A 15,359-nucleotide genomic window follows, 5' to 3' on the forward strand; every position below is an offset into this window, starting at 1 on the left:
CGGGGTCACATGACCTGATTCAAGCCATGTACCCTCAACAAAACGAGAGTTTTAAGCTCCCAGGATTCGAGTGATACGAAGTCTAACACCAAGGTACTACACAAAAGAGTAACACGGATTTCCAGTCAACACCGCAGCGTGGAGATCAGTCATCATCTGCACCCTCATTGTTGACATCTTCAGTCTCAGCAGGCAAGATCCTCGGGACGCTGCTTGGCTGCACCGTCACAGTCCGATGAACTCAAGCCAGTAAAGCCTTGACTCCCTCCAGAATTTTCCCTTGCCTCTCCGGTGGGTAGAGTCCTGTCCAATAAGACATAAAGGAGCAAGCATGATGTATGATCTCAGTCGGGTGTTCGATTAGTTTCGAGTCAAAACATGCCCTATTTCGGCATTTCCAGATTGCTCAGATAATTGCAGCAAAAATAAAATGGTGGACAGTACCCCCTCCAGGCAAATGTTTATTTATCCAGCCAGAGTAACTTGCAACATTATTTGGGAGGTCATGTGCTCCCAGGCACAGAGCAATGGACCTCCAAGAGACTTTGGCTATTGGGCACTGGAAAAAGAGGTGGTCCACAGATTCAGTTTGTGAGCAGAAGGAACAGGTAGGTGTGCCAGGCCAATTCTTCCTGACTATATTATCTTTAGTTAGGATGACCTTATTTTCAAGCAGCCAAGTGAAAATTTTGATCTTGTAAGGTAATCTAGACTTCCAGATATGCTTAAAGCATCTCTTTGTATGACCAATGGACAAATGATCATAGACAGATTTGGTAGAGAAATGACCATTGCTATTCCATTTCCACTTGACAATGTCAGGGCGATTTTCAAATTCATATGTGAAAACTCGGTTTACCAAAGCAATCCATTGATCAAACAAAAGAGGGGACAGCCATCTACTGAAGGATAATTGGCCTTCTAACCTGAGGAACTCACGCACTGCCACATTTTTTGCTAGTGCAGAGGTCAAACAACACAGGGCAAGTCAGGCAAAGAGGTTTAGCATCCAACCATGTGTCTAGCCAGAAAAGTGTGTTTGTCCCATTTTTAGTTCCAATAGATCTTCCACTCAAATAAATTATTTATGCTGCATTGATATCCGATAAGATCAGATTCATATTCGAATTCAAATTAAATAGAGTTAAATACGCCAGCGGCCCTCAAACTTGTCCTGAGGTGCCACTTAGGTCCACAAATTTGCAAAATCAAAATCTAGCACCCTGAACTTGTTAAGTTGTGCCACTTAGGTCCACACCCCGCAATATGGCGCCACGTGGCATGAATATATGCACAAAACCCCTCTAAAATTACTATCTTCTACCTTCAGCCCCTCCATCCCGTTCTCTCCCTTTCTCTCCCCCCATGCCTCCCCTGCTTCGCCTCGGAGCTCGCCGCCGGCCCCATGCCTCCTCGCCTTCCACTGGAGCTCGCGAACGCCGCCGCCCCATGAAGCTCACCGACGTGCTCGCCCCCGGGGCCGGAGTGCCCGGCCGAGCTCGCGCCGATGTCCTTGCCTCGCCCGTATCGGGAGGGCCCGGCGGAGGGAGCGATGGCGTGCTCGCCAATGGGGCCGGAGCACTCGGGCGAGGCGTGCTCGCCTCGCCCGCACCGGGGAGGGCCCGGCGGAGCGCGCGTCGCGTGCTGGCCCGCGGCGCCGGATGGCCTGGCGGAGGGCCTGGTCGCGTGGGGAGCGCGGGGGCGAGGCGGAGCCTGGCGGGCGAGCGTGAGAAGACCCGCCATAGCCGCAGCCGCCCGTCCCGGTGGCCCGTCACAGCGGCCGCGCCGCCGTGGAAGTGCGCCGCTCAACTTCACGAAGCCCGCGGCTGCGGCGGCGGCCGCCGCGCGTCGGAGGTGGAGGTGGCCTCGAGCGTGGATAGATTGTGGAGCACGCGGGCACGCTCTCCGCCGGGCGCTCCGCGGCCGCGGGTGAGCATGTCGTGGCTTTCTCCATCGGAGGCTCTGGCCCCATGGGCGAGCAGGCCGACGCACCCTCCGACAGGCCCTCCGCCGCCGTGAGCGGGCACGTCGAGCGCTCCGCCGTCACAGGCGAGCTCCGCATGCCGGTCCGCCCCAGGCCGAGCGGTGAGCCAGGTGCGGCGTCCACAAGCTCAAGGGGGAGGCAGCGTCCTCGGCGGCCGCGAGCTCTAGTGGAAGGCGAGGAGGCAGGGGGCGCACGGCGAGCTCCACGCGCGGTAGAGGAAGCAGAGGAGGCGTGACGTGGGGAGAGAGCGCAACCACGCAGTCGCGCACGCACAGGGCGGCCTCCTGCTCCGCCCGACCCCTCTTGGCGTCCTTGAGCATTGCTGGCGCTGGCTAGCCGCGGGCACGGGCGGTTGGCGGCGGCGTTGCTCGCGGCTCCCGCGCAGGCGGCGGCGGCGGAGCTCGCGGCCCCCACAAGCGCCGCGGCGGCGTGGCTCGCGGCTCCCGCGCAGGCGGCGGCGTCGGAGCTCGCGGCCCCCAAGCGCGCCGCGGCGGCGGGGCTCGCGGCTCTCGCCTACACGCCGTGGTGGAGCTCGTAGCCCTCTCCTCCGGCTTCCAGGGTGGCGGCGGCGGCCGCGAGCTTCACGGGGCGGCGGCGTTCGCGAGCTCCAGTGGAAGGCGAGGAGGCAGGGGGCGGCGGCGAGCTCCGAGGAAGCAGGGGAGGCTTGGGGAGAGAGAACGGGAGGGAGGGGCTGAAGGCAGAAGATAGTAGTTTAGAGGGGTTTTGTGCATATATTCATGCCACGTGGCGCCATATTGAGGGGTGTGGACCTAAGTGGCACAACTTAACAAGTTCAGGGTGCTAGATTTCGATTTTGCAAGTTCGTGGACCTAAGTGGCATCTCAGGACAAGTTCGAGGACCACTGGCGTATTTAACTCAATTAAATATGATAAAATATGCTATCTAACTCTAATCCGTGTGCGTATTGGATCCGAACACATCCTCCTAGTTGCCAATCTAGTCGACAGACGACAGCTACGGAAACGGACTCACAGACTCGACGCTTCATAGATCTCTACCACAGAAGATCCTGATCGCAGACCCCTGCACTAGCTCAGTCTCCTCTCCCATCTCAGGGCCATGTTTGGATAAAACCATCAAAACTTTTGCACAAAAAGACGAATGCATGCATGAAGTACTAAACGAAGTTTATTTGCAAAACCCTTTTAGAAATGGGTGTAACTTTTCGAGACGAATCTAATGAGCCAAGTTTCATCATTATTGGCTACAGTGATGCTACAGTGACCGCGCTCAATCATCCTCCAATCATGCGGTCAAAGACCTCATTAGCTAGAGCAACTACTACAGTACCACAGTTGTGGAGGTAATTTTGTAATTAGACTTTATTTAATACCACTAATTAATAGTCAAAACATCATTTCTCTCTCATCAAAACTTTTCCACCCTTCATCCAAACACGGCCCAGATCGATCTCAACTCTGAACCCCGACTGAACCTCCGCCTCTCCGTCCGGCCGACCGGCGACCATGGCTCGACCTCCACCCCAGATCCTACCCCTCCTCGTCCTCCTCCTTGTCTCTCTCTTCGCCCCAGCCACAACCGCGGCCGCGTTCTCGGGCCTCGACGCCTTCCTCGCGTCGGCGGCGGCGCGCGACCCATCCGCCGGCAACGACACCTTCGCCGCCCTCCCCGCCGGCCTCCGCCGCGCGCTCTCCGCCCCGACCCCGCTCCTCCCCTCCCGCCTCCTCTCCCTCACCGCCGCCGTCCCTGTCCACGTCCGCCTCGCGGGGGACTCCTTCCCGGCCTCCTCCGGGCGGTCCCTCCCCTCCCTCGTCAACGCCGCCGTCTCCTCCGCCCCCTTCCTCTCCAGCCGCCGCCCGCACCGCCTCGCGGTCTCCCACACCCTCCACCTTGACGTCACCGGCCCCGTCGCCGCGTCCAAGCTCGCCAACGCCGCCGGCAACGCCGTCCGCGCGCACCTCGACAAATCCCCCGCACCCTTCCACACCAACGCGCTCTCCGGCGTTCCCTTCTCGCTCGTTGACGACCTCGTCGCCGAGGACTACCGCGTGCTCGCTGGTTCCGGACCCGCTGAGGCCATCTACATCTACTTGCTCGACCTCGGCCCGCAGCCGCGCCAGTATGCCTACACTGCGGCCGCCTCCGGCACTGACGCCTCCTCTCCCGGGTATTCCCGCTGCCTTGGTCCCGTGTGGACAGGCAAGGATCGGTACATCTGGATCGACCTTGGTGCCGGCCCGGTGAACTATGGCCCGGCGCTCTCTGGCGATGGTGTGCTCCCCCGTGGTGAGTTCCACCCTCTTGCCACCCTTCACGGTCGGCCCAAGTCGGAGAAAGCTCTCCTCGCTGATCTGGCATCGCTTGTGCTCAGTGCTTACAAGTCTTTACTAGTGCCGTCACTCAGAATTCCAGTGCATTATGACAACTCATTGCTTATTCGGTTCGTTCACATCCATGGGGACCGGAAGGAACCTGAGGGACTTGACTTCCGTGTGATAGAGCAGTCAATTCGAGATGGGGATCTACCTTATAGTGGGCAGAGCTTGAAGTTTGATTTGCACACGGTCAGGTACTCTGAATGCCCGATTTGCTCATTTGCAATTGCCCGGTCGACAAACTCATTTACATCAAGGTTCCTGTTTGAAAATTACACACTGATAGTGAATGAGTACTTGGATTCCAAGCGGTTGAGGCAGGTGCTGTCGGACTCGTCGGATGAGGTACATCGACTGGCTGGTGTTCATGAAAATGATGAACATGACAAGGTGGTGACAGTTTTTGTGTTTGATTTGGATTACAATAAGCTTTTGCCACTGGATAGGTACCACCAGGCAGTGGCATTCGGGGATATGGTGGTTGCTGTGAGGACGAGGAGCTCACAAACTGTAAGTGACTACACCTGTAATGGTCGACATGTGCTTACAATGACTAGAAACCTTGAGCGTCCAATTATTGGGTCAGTTCTGCAGAGCATGTGGGGGGTTTCACCCACACATCAGTCATGGAGTCCTGAGCATAATGCTACAGTTGTTGATTACACTTGGAGCACTGGGCATACACCATTTGGTCCTTTTTCAGAGACCAAATCACTGTCTTTTGTGCAGAAAGATGCAGCTCATAGGAATGTTCTCCTTAGCACCCTGAACTACACAATCACTAGCACAATTTATGTTTTAGAGTCAATGGCAGCGCATGGTGGGGAGAACATACTTCTTAGAAAGAAAAGGCATGTTGAATTCATTCAGAGGTGGAATTTGCTCACATATAAATTGGACAAGGTGGTTTCAGCCATGTCACGCTTGGACTATGAGAAGGCAATGTACCTTTTGAGATCTTCGGACCATGATCTGTATGAAATTCACTCATTGGTTTATCAGGCATCCCAGGAGCTTGAGGCTACACTGGTTTGCTTCAAAGATCCACCATTCCCTTGGGTCTCAGTTTCCATGTCTGGAGTGTTTGTTTTTGGTTTCTTTTATATGTACTCAAAAAGGGATAAATTATTTAGGAGCAAAAGGAAACAGTTTTGAGTTCTGACAGCATTTTAGTTCATGGATACTGTCTGAATGTTTGAGCCTGATAATACCATAGTTAGACAGCACTCATGAAGTTGCATCCCTACACATTACATGAATCTGTAACGCAACAGGGGTTGCATCTTATTTCAAGCAGATGAGTTTACTTGTATGAGATATACTGGATTCTTTCGAGGGAAGTAATACTTCCACTTGTGTTGTAAGTTCCATGTGCCTGAATTTGTCCTTGATACATACTGTTGATCTAGAATTTTCAGAATTTATTTTAATTTACTGTGGATTGTCTTGTTTACTTTCGTTCACATCATATGGATAACCTTGATAGGTGTTATGCTCATGTCTAGTTTTCAGATTTCCTGCTAACAGTAATACTAGATGCTACAGAGCGTTGGTGCCTCAATATTGTTTGTTATTCTGGTATTTTGTCTGACAGAATGATCTGCTGGTCATATAACATTTTAAACTACAAGAGAGTATGTTTATGATAATTATTGGCTAGTGACTTCATAGGCTATGTCAGACAAGTAGTGAATCCATTACGTGAATGTTTATTTGTTTTAGCTAACACCATCATATGATTTATTTAAAATGGTGATCAATGATCATCATGTAGAACATTTAATTTAAATCAGTTCTTTAATACAAATCAGCTTTTACTGTTTCGCGTGTTTGATAACCCTCCATTCTGTTGCTACTTTAAATTGCATATTGACCACTGAGTGCACTGGTTCACCCCAGTCACAGAATTTTTCTACATCTGTTCTTCTATATGGCTTCAACTGGCATACTGTCATACTGAGCACACACTACCACCTTTTTTTAAATTATATTTTACTTGTCTATCAACATTGTAGGCTATTTACATATTTTTTCTAAATGAAACCAGAAAAGGGGGAGCCTTTTAATGAACAGACATCTGTTAAAAGGAAAAGAAAATACAGCATGAATTATTTTGAAGTAGTGTTCTGAAGTCCACCTGTGCAATCTGGAGTAGCAAGTTGTTGTCAGAAGGTCCCTTTTCTGGAGTAGTTGATCAGGAAGTTGCATAGAGGAGCCATGCTAAAAATTGCAGCTTTCCTTTCTTGGAGGAACATAAGTGGCAGTGGGAGTGGCTAGAGAAATAGCGACCTGCTGGCTGCTGGTACTAGAAGGTGGAAATAACTGCTGGGGTAAGATTCCAAATAGGATGCAAACTTGTTACAGCAAGCAACCGAAATGGTAGTGATCTGGACAGAAACTTCCCCTCCCGATCGACTGGCTCTACCAATATGACTGGCTTTACCAATATTGTACCAACGAGGCGGTCGTTGCTGAATGAAACACATTTATTCCTCCTGTGCTCCTGTTCAGATTGAGATCTAGCCCCTCTCTTGACATCTTAGGTGACCTCGCCAGCAGTGAGAGGGAAGTGGCCATCTGTGCATCTTCTTAACTTCCTAGCCTCTAGTACAGTTGTTTTCCTTTGTAGTTGGTGCTTGGATGGACAATAAGTAGAGGACCTATGCTACGCCACATCTCATCACTCCCAAGGTCATTGTTGCCATCGGCTTCCTTGCCGTCGCTGTCGACCAATGTATCGATGAGGTGAGCAATAAAATAAAATCCCATCTCCTAACTTACAGCTCCAGAATCTCATATTTGGGCTCTGGTCTGGTGCTCTTCGGAACCAACCATGCCCCTTCATCGCTGCTAGATGCTGGCTTGAGGCGGACAGCTCTGTTCTGACCCTGATGGCAGTGCTGAACTCAACCAGTTCCAGCATCACAAGGCTCTTAGGAAGGCTGGCTGCCATGCCGCCCATCCACCGGACTTGCCCCTTTGCTTGTTGCTCCCTCACTGGAGCTCCATGGTGTGGGAGCTCAGATTGCTTCCTGACACCATAGCCGCTCGTCCCTGGCACGACGAGGGCACGTGGGATTGTTACGATGTCCCTCACTGGAGCGGCACCATTCCTGCAGTCCCTTATCTGGTCTAATTGCTGGGGAGCAACAATAGTTGCTGCGGAGTTCAGTAGCCCTGTGAAGGGATCTTTTGCAAGCTACTGCAGGAAGTGCCCATACTCAGGCCCATGCCACAAACAGACTGACGGAGTGGTGTCTTTCCCCTGTACTACAGAGACGATGGTGCTGCCTCTGCTATCCAACGGAAGCTGCACTTCCTTGCCATGTCTATGAGCATTGTGCTGTTGGTGCTTCGACATGAATCCTATGCACGTCCAAAGCAGTGCCACAAACTCCATGTGCAAGGTAATCGGGATGGTGAATGCAACTTTGAAATTCCACTATCACAGCGGTACCCATGCCGAAATTATACAAGGAATCCTGGTTTCAAAGAAAAGGAAAATGGGGATATGGCGAAATCGGTAGACGCTACGGACTTGATTGTATTGAGCCTTGGTACGGAAACCTGCTAAGTGAGCTTCCGTTCGCAAAATTTGTACAAAATGTCGACTGATTTGCAGGCGTGGACGAATTAGAGTCATTTGTTCCAATCCAAAGCATAAACAAAGACAGGGGTAATCTTTCGAAAAAGCCTAGTTTGGGTTGAGCACCGACCTCTTGAACTACCTTGATCGACAGGAATGCTGTCACTGCTCTTCAGATTTGATGAAGACTTGCATGCCCGATCTTGTCTGAGTCAGGTAAAACACCAAACAAATCTCTAGCTCAGAAATAAACCTCAAAAAGTGCCAAGTCATTGAAGGCACCTGAGGGGATTTGCTGGCAGGTTAAGCGGTGATAACGTCAAAAGAGGCCCTTGGACGCTGTCTCCCCATCGATCTCCATTGTTTCCATTCAATGTTTGCCATTCCAGTTCTGTACCTGCTTCCATTTGGTTGGTTGGTGCGACGAAGAGCAACTTATGTGAGCAAAAGTCATTCTTTTTGGTTTTCAATTCATAGCTAGGAAGCCACATCACTGTGCTTTGAGAATTCCTAGCCACATGCTGTGCTTTTTGAAGAAATTCGTAGCTAGGAACCTGCACTTTTGGTGCTACCAAGCCTAGACTCTTCAGTGCAAAGACTTCAAACTTGGATTGAGATGGTGAGATGCCAACAACCAGCGGCGGAGGCAGCGGTGGGGTGGGAGGGGCTCAAGCCCCCCTACCGCTGTAATCTCCATGAAGCCCGCCCTAAGCCTCTCCTACAAATTTGAGAAGGAAGAAGAAGGAGGGGAGGGGCTAGAGAAGGAAGAAGGGGAAGCAGCCCCTCCTGCTGTGATTCCTGGCTTGCCAACAACCCCTGCATGCGTTGCATTGACCCAGCCGGCAGCAGGCAGCGACGAATCCATCGGGGGCAGGTAGCTCAGTCGTGACTCGTGGGGCAGACGCATCTCATATTCTGGTGCTTAAATACCCTTGCAATAAGCAGACCGAGGCAGTCATCTCCTTCACTTCCTTGTCTCCGCCGAGAGCAAATGGCGCTTGCTAACAAATGCTCTGCCACTCCAGGTAGCGATCCTCCGGCTGCTCCGGCCGTGAAGCCTAGCGATTCTCCAGCTGCTCCGGCTGTTAAGCCTCCAGGTGCTCCAGGTGGTAGCGGTTCCCCGGCAGCTCCGGGAGCTGAACCCCCGGCAGCAAGGCCCGTTAAGCCTCCGGCAGGTAGGGATTCAAATGCAATTACTCCGTGCTTGCTTACATGGGAAAACTTCTTGCACCATGAATCTGGCGGGGTCTGTTTTGATATTAGTATATAATAATTAATAACTAACTACAGAAGTAAGTACTGTTTGGAAGATGGAGATTGGCCTGGGGGCTAAGAGTTTAGTTCGAATTTAACACTTTCTTCGATACTTTTAATTAAATTCTGAGAATCTTGGATCCCAAATGTACCTTTTCAAGGCATAGCCAGTTGGAAATGATGATGCTATGTGTTCAACATTTTACCCTTCTCTGTCGACTCAGTTTGGCTAATACCTTGCTCTTGGCGTTGCAGGTCAGACGGGTAAAAAACCTGAGAACAACCCATTTCCGCCGCCAATCAAAGATATATAATGACATAATAGGGACAAAATTACCAGCAATAGTTGGGATCCAGTAGTGGGAATAGTTGGGATCCAGTAGTGTTCTTTTAGAAGCTAAGAACTGGCCAACTGGGATCGGTAGTATCCATGGTCAGCAAATAACTTTGGTTGAGTGCAATTTTGGCATCAGGTGAACAATATTGTGTGTCAATTTTAGGTTAAGATTTTGCTTAAGATCCAGTCTTTATCGAGCCCTCTCTTCTGCTGCTTGCTGGAGTTGAACTTCGCCTTAAAGTTGTAGCGTATGTTGTAGTTCTGTCGGTATCATGCAGCAGCAGCTCATGTGTTGTCGTCACTGATGTCCTGATGTCCACACTCTGTCTTTCATCCTCTGATTTGTTTCCATAGTACTATACGGTAAGTTATTTACATAACTTTTTTCAAATTGAGTTTCAGCACCGTTTACTTTGGGGTCATGGAAATTGAGTCTTCCTACAATAGTACTCCCTTATTCCCTCCGTTCCAAATTGTAGGTCGTTTTGGCAAATTTAGGTACATAGTTTTTCTATCTAGATTTGCTAAAACAACATACAATTAGGAATGGATAAAAACTGTCTTTTCTTCCATTGTGTGGGTGAAATTGAATTTTCGTCCAATGGTGGAAGAAAATTGAGTTCTGTCCATAGAACGCACAAAAGTTCCGCCTAAAACTCAATTTTCGTCTGTCTTTACATGTGAAAGTTCAGTTTTCGTCCACTAGATGGAAGTTTCTCATCCCAATGGACAAAAACTCTATTTTCGTTCATCCACTAAACGAAAACTCAATTTTTATCTTCCCATCGGATGACTACTCATTTTTCATTCATTCAGCAGAAGGTGCTAAGTTGTTGTAATTTTACCTAGATACATTTTTTTTTATAAATAATGTGAGTATTGAAATAAAAAAAAATCTGATTTTATTGGTTCTAGGTGGTCTCCAGTCGAGGAACTCTTGTGATTAAATCGACAAAATGCACAAAGAAATTGCATGATCAAATCTTCCTCTCTCGTCTTTGTTCAAATTAAAGAATTCTATTTATCTAGAAGCCCCAACATGGCTTGACTCTTCGTTATTTAGTTTCTATTTATCTTTTTTCCCTTGTCTTGTTTAAAAAAACTCTCTCTTATAAGTTATAAAAAGACTTGTGCCGTGGGAGCTCCCAACAATTTCCTGGCAAGGTCATGGCAAAAGCAAATGCAACGACTGAGGTAACATGGGTTCAAAAGTTACTTGATGAACTACTGTAGGTACCTCATACAACAACAGCTTGTGTTATGGTGTGATAACTTGGGGGCAAAATATTTGTCTAGCACTCCTCTTTTCCATGCTAAAACGAAACATATCAAGATTGACTATCATTTTGTGAGAGAACATGGTTGCTCAGAAGAAATTGGTGATATACTTCATTCACTCTGGTGATCATATAACTGATGGTTTTACCAAGTCTCTATTTGTCCAGTTACTTGAGCGCTTCCGAGACAATTTCAATCTTCAATTCTTCATGACCGTTTAGATTGATGGGGGGTGTTATGATATATGTTTGTTAGGATGAAGACGTGTTTAGGCATCACGTTCACTCCCTTGACTTGTACTAAGACAGATTGGTTATTAGTTTATTGTTAGTTTATTTTCATCTTGTACTTCAAGTTGTATGTGCCACGCTAAGGACTCTTTTTAGTCTATATTAACAATGAACCGTGAAGCCGAGAGCAAACACGTTCAACTATTTCCACAACTGTGAGATGTTGGCCCCATCGTACTCTTGCAGAGCATCATCGGACCCACCAATTTCTCTATAAAGGGGGATCTTTCAAATGATTATGCTGGGGAGAAAGATGCGGTGGAGGAGGACGAACACAACAATGAGAGGGAGCGTGACTTGTGGAAGTTGAATCCACTTCAACGAGGGCAAAATTGACTTATCGTACTGTTTCTTTGTTTCACACGTATGATCTGGATATTTTCTCTCTTTTTTGTCTACAGGCAAAATAGACACAAAATAGCAGTGTCCATAAAAAAAATCCAACATTAAACAATATCTGGTGACATATGTCATCATGTTTGACCACGTTGTCCTATAGCAAATTTACCGAGATTGCTAACAGACCTGGCCATTTACGTCCGCCAACCCGTGATCCATGATGGACTTAATAATGACAAATTAAAGCGAGATGATGAATCTACGGGTGACCGGATGGTGGAAAACTCGCGGTCGATTTTTTCACCCACGTGCGTGGGACCCACACGATTTTATTCCGCCTCCCCTCTCTATTCCACTTCACAGTTAACTTTTCTTCTCCATCTGCATCTGGATCCGGTGCTTTCATGGCGCTGCTCCCTTCCCCTTTTCCGCTCCATGCGGCCGGTGGCGGGAAGCGCGGCGGGACCAGCAAGCCAGTGGCGGGAGGCGCGGCGGGGACGGAGGGCCGGCGGCGCGAGGGGTGGCGCGAGCCGCGGCGGGGCGGGCGGCGGGTCCGGCGGCCCGAGCCGGTCCGGCGGCGGCGGGGCGCGGCGGGGAGCGGGGACCAGCGCCGCCCCTGTCCAGATCCAGTTTTTTTTTTTTGCATACAAATTTTTTTGGATGTATTTTTTTTGTTTCTTCCATTTGATAAATTTCTCTCTGTCAAAATTTTTCTTGTAAATTTTTTTATCTCACCAATTTGTTTCTTGAAATTTTTTGTACCCACACAATTTTTTACTTTGAAAAATTATTTGACTCATAAAAAAATGTCTGAATTTTTTTTCCTCAAAAAACGACAATTTTTTTTTCTAAAAACAGAAAAAAAATGCTGTCGGGAAATCGACCGTACGGGAGCCTCCCGTACGGTTGACCGTAAATTAGCGGTGCCCTAATTAAAGCCATCAGTAGTTGTTGGATGATCCCTTAATTTCCATGTGCCTTGCAAAATATTTCGGTTCAGGTACATCGAAAATTGATATTTTGGTTTCAGAATAAAATCTGAGATTAACCATTATCAGTGACTAGTAAATAATGTTGATATGTGACCCAGGATCACTGTTAACATTATTAAAGGACATTGCCGTGTACTACAGCTGTGGAGATCAGATATTTTGGATTCCCCACATTCAAACCTAAGATGAACCGGCTCTATTTGGTTTTGTAGCGCAAGTTACTATTTTCAACTTTGACAATTAATTAGTGGTATTAAATAAAGGAAGTTTACGAAACTAACTCCACAACCCTTGCGCTACTTCGCGAGATGAATCTAACGAGTCTTTTAATCGTAGGATTAGAGGATTGTTACTATAACATTATTGTAGCCAATCATTATGAAACTTGGCTTATTAGTTTCGTCTCGAAAAATTATACTCATCTATGAAAAATTTTGCAAAAATTTTATTTAGTACTCCACACATTAAAAATTTGTCCGCGCTAAGGGCGGATGAACCAGCGAATGCTCGGATCCGACCGTCTGGACAGAGGGAAAATATAGAACGTGGGCTCCACACTACCCCCTCCACCACTCTCATCCACTCATTCCCGTCATCTCTCTCCACTTGTTCATTCTCATTCATGCCCCGTTTAGTTCCCAATTTTTTTTTCTACAGCCGTCACATCGAATCTTCGGACACATGCATGTAGCATTAAATGAAGTTAAAAAAAATAATTAGTTACACAGTTTAACTGTAAATGACGAGATGAATCTTTTAAGTCTAATTAGTCTATGATTGGACATTAATTGCTAAATAACAACGAAAGTGCTACAGCACCCAAACCAAAAATTTTCACCAACTAAACACAGCCTCACAAAAATCTCTCTCCCTGCCTCCCTCGTGCGCTGGAGCTCCAGGGGTGCCCACCGTCCACTGTGCAAGCTTGACCCCCGGGTGCGCCCTGCGCCGGCTACGGCTCCTGGCGGGATGAAGGTGAGCCGCGCCGGCCACCGCTCCCCCGCGGCTTCCCCCGCACCGGACGCCAGAGGAGCTCTGGGCAGCGGCCATGGCAGGTAGCAGGCGAGGCGCACGTGGTGGGAGGCTAGGCTGGCACTCCCCCGCGCCACCCCCCCTCCCCCCCCCCCCCCCCCCCCCGCCCCCGGTCGCTGCTCCCCTGCCATGGGTGACTTCTGCTGGTCCCCGGAGGAGCTCCGGGCGGCGGCCATGGCCGGCAGCTTCGGGAAGGTTGTAGAGGAGCTAAGGCTGTAGTAGGGGAGCATTAAGTGATCATGTTGCAATAGATATCTTATAATATTGCAATAGACATTTTGAGATGTTGCAATGTGTACCTCATGGTGTTGCAGTAGAGATTTTTTGGATGTTGCAAGTGCAACATTTTGATATTTCATCGGTTGATTTCTCATGTTGCAATCGGTCATGTTGCATGCAACGTTAGCCAATATTGCAGCGGAATTTTTTGTTTTACTCTGGTGGTACCATCCGACCCTAGTGCCCACGTTGCTACCAGCTCCGAAATTTAATTTCTTGCTACTAAGCTTTAACAACAACAACAACATAACAAATATGTAATATCAGAACATGTTCGTTCAGTTTTCTAAACCATAACCCAGTACAGAAGAATCATTTACATCAATAAGTGGCAACACATACACCTTTGTAATACTACTAATTACTAGAGATCCCTTATCTGAACTTTAAATCTACACTTGAATTTCATCTATGCCAGATCTGGAAATTATCCTGGACAGCATTGGGATTTTGTCGCTGCTCAAGAAGTATCATGGGTCCTGTATTGGGGGCGTGGGAGCATGACGGGATCCTTCACCTGGACCAACAGGTGCTGCAACACCATTGGAGCAGCTAATTAATTAATCAAATTCATAAGAAAAATAAAATAATATACAGTTTGGAGTAGAATATATAGTGAAGATCTCAAATTTCCACGCTAACTAATAATCAGTAAAAAACTCAAAATAAAATAGCTGCTTGTTGGCTCCTGCCGCCTAAAATTTGCATGCTAACTCAAGAGAGTTGCATGATGTCTGAATGATTGAAACACTAAGACACCATAAGAATCTGCGAGGAAAGTAATAGGCGTCAGCCGGCCCACTAGTTACTTGATTCCATCCTTACCTTCTTGCGGATCACATGGACAATCGCCAGGAGGTGGGTATGCTGGTGGCTCAACGGCAGGAGCAGCCTGAGGATCGCAGCCTGCGGGCTTCTTGGCTGGAGCAGCAGGAGGATCACATCCTGGCAGCAGGACCAAGAAGAGTATCATAGCATTCGTGAGACTCGATTTCATGCATGGTACTGGAAGACTGCAGCCATGAGAGGCAAGTAGCTAGCCTACCTTTTGGCGCATGTGAACAATCGCCTTTGGTGGAGGAGGCTGCCGGAGGCTTAGCGGTCGTCACGGCCGGAGGATCGCCGGCGCAAGTGGCCAACAGAACAGTCGGGGAGGTGGGGTAGCTGTTAACAAGTGCCATTTTGAAGGGGCGCGAAACCCCGCCGTGGCTTAACCTCTTGAAGAGAACAAGCGCCATTCTTTAACACAGTGCAAGCGGAAAGGTGTTCTACAGCATTGGGTCCAGACCGCTGGTTGCCTGCAAGGGGTATTTATGCATTTGGATGCCAATATCTCAAGGTTCATGACCGGGTCCGGTCGACGGCCGGAAAGCCAGCAGGCAACCTGCTCCGGCGACTCGAACTTTCCTGAGAGGTGCATGCGTTCATATCAATCTCATGTGGAGTGTGACTTCGGAACGGACGTACGGTCCAAGTCAGATTGCAGCTCCCAACGTATGCAGAGGAAGGCTGGTGCAGTCTCTGTCTGAAAGTCTAGACCCAGTATCAAAAACCCATAGTCCATCATCGAACCAACTCACAGGTTCAGAATAACGAACTGCAGTTTACAATTGTTCGCTTGTTTTGTGAA

The 15,359-nt window shown here is 48.7% G+C and overlaps 3 protein-coding genes across 4 annotated transcripts; 1 reads left to right on the forward strand and 2 right to left on the reverse strand.

Moving 5' to 3' along the window:
• Nucleotides 1-1,326: 1,326 nt before the first annotated feature.
• Nucleotides 1,327-1,743, reverse strand: LOC120669375 (translation initiation factor IF-2-like). The gene has a single exon (XM_039949139.1). It carries the CDS (start codon nt 1,741-1,743, stop codon nt 1,327-1,329), a length of 417 nt encoding a protein of 138 aa, XP_039805073.1.
• A 1,220-nt stretch (nt 1,744-2,963) lies between these two features.
• Nucleotides 2,964-5,795, forward strand: LOC120670932. The gene is made up of 2 exons (XM_039951128.1): nt 2,964-3,061; nt 3,412-5,795. Exon 2 carries the CDS (start codon nt 3,473-3,475, stop codon nt 5,495-5,497), a length of 2,025 nt encoding a protein of 674 aa, XP_039807062.1. The 5' UTR covers nt 2,964-3,061; nt 3,412-3,472; the 3' UTR covers nt 5,498-5,795.
• Nucleotides 5,796-13,549: 7,754 nt separating this feature from the next.
• Nucleotides 13,550-15,032, reverse strand: LOC120668489 (proline-rich receptor-like protein kinase PERK8). 2 transcript variants are annotated; one of them, XR_005672449.1, is made up of 4 exons: nt 14,775-15,032; nt 14,555-14,674; nt 13,750-14,261; nt 13,550-13,663 (listed from the first exon to the last, which is right to left on the reverse strand). XR_005672449.1 is itself a non-coding variant. In XM_039948211.1 (3 exons), exons 1-3 carry the CDS (start codon nt 14,965-14,967, stop codon nt 14,200-14,202), a joined length of 375 nt encoding a protein of 124 aa, XP_039804145.1. In that variant the 5' UTR covers nt 14,968-15,032; the 3' UTR covers nt 13,965-14,199. The 2 variants fall into 2 exon arrangements, 1 of the variants encoding a protein (XP_039804145.1); XM_039948211.1 differs by lacking the exon at nt 13,550-13,663 and having other exon boundaries at nt 13,965-14,261.
• Nucleotides 15,033-15,359: the final 327 nt, after the last annotated feature.

Source organism: Panicum virgatum, chromosome 4N (assembly GCF_016808335.1).
Source record: "Panicum virgatum strain AP13 chromosome 4N, P.virgatum_v5, whole genome shotgun sequence".
Lineage (NCBI taxonomy): Eukaryota > Viridiplantae > Streptophyta > Magnoliopsida > Poales > Poaceae > Panicum > Panicum virgatum.

Excerpts from the sequence above, each read along its gene's own strand:
- LOC120669375 (XM_039949139.1), bottom strand. The coding sequence starts at position 1,743 with ATGGCGGGTCTTCTCACGCTCGCCCGCCAGGCTCCGCCTCGCCCCCGC.
- LOC120670932 (XM_039951128.1), top strand. The coding sequence starts at position 3,473 with ATGGCTCGACCTCCACCCCAGATCCTACCCCTCCTCGTCCTCCTCCTT.
- LOC120668489 (XM_039948211.1), bottom strand. The coding sequence starts at position 14,967 with ATGGCGCTTGTTCTCTTCAAGAGGTTAAGCCACGGCGGGGTTTCGCGC. Across the intron at positions 14,675-14,774 it reads TTGTTCACATGCGCCAAAAG|GATGTGATCCTCCTGCTGCT; the intron begins GTAGGCTAGCTA and ends TCCTGCTGCCAG. Across the intron at positions 14,262-14,554 it reads TCCATGTGATCCGCAAGAAG|CACCTGTTGGTCCAGGTGAA; the intron begins GTAAGGATGGAA and ends ATGGTGTTGCAG.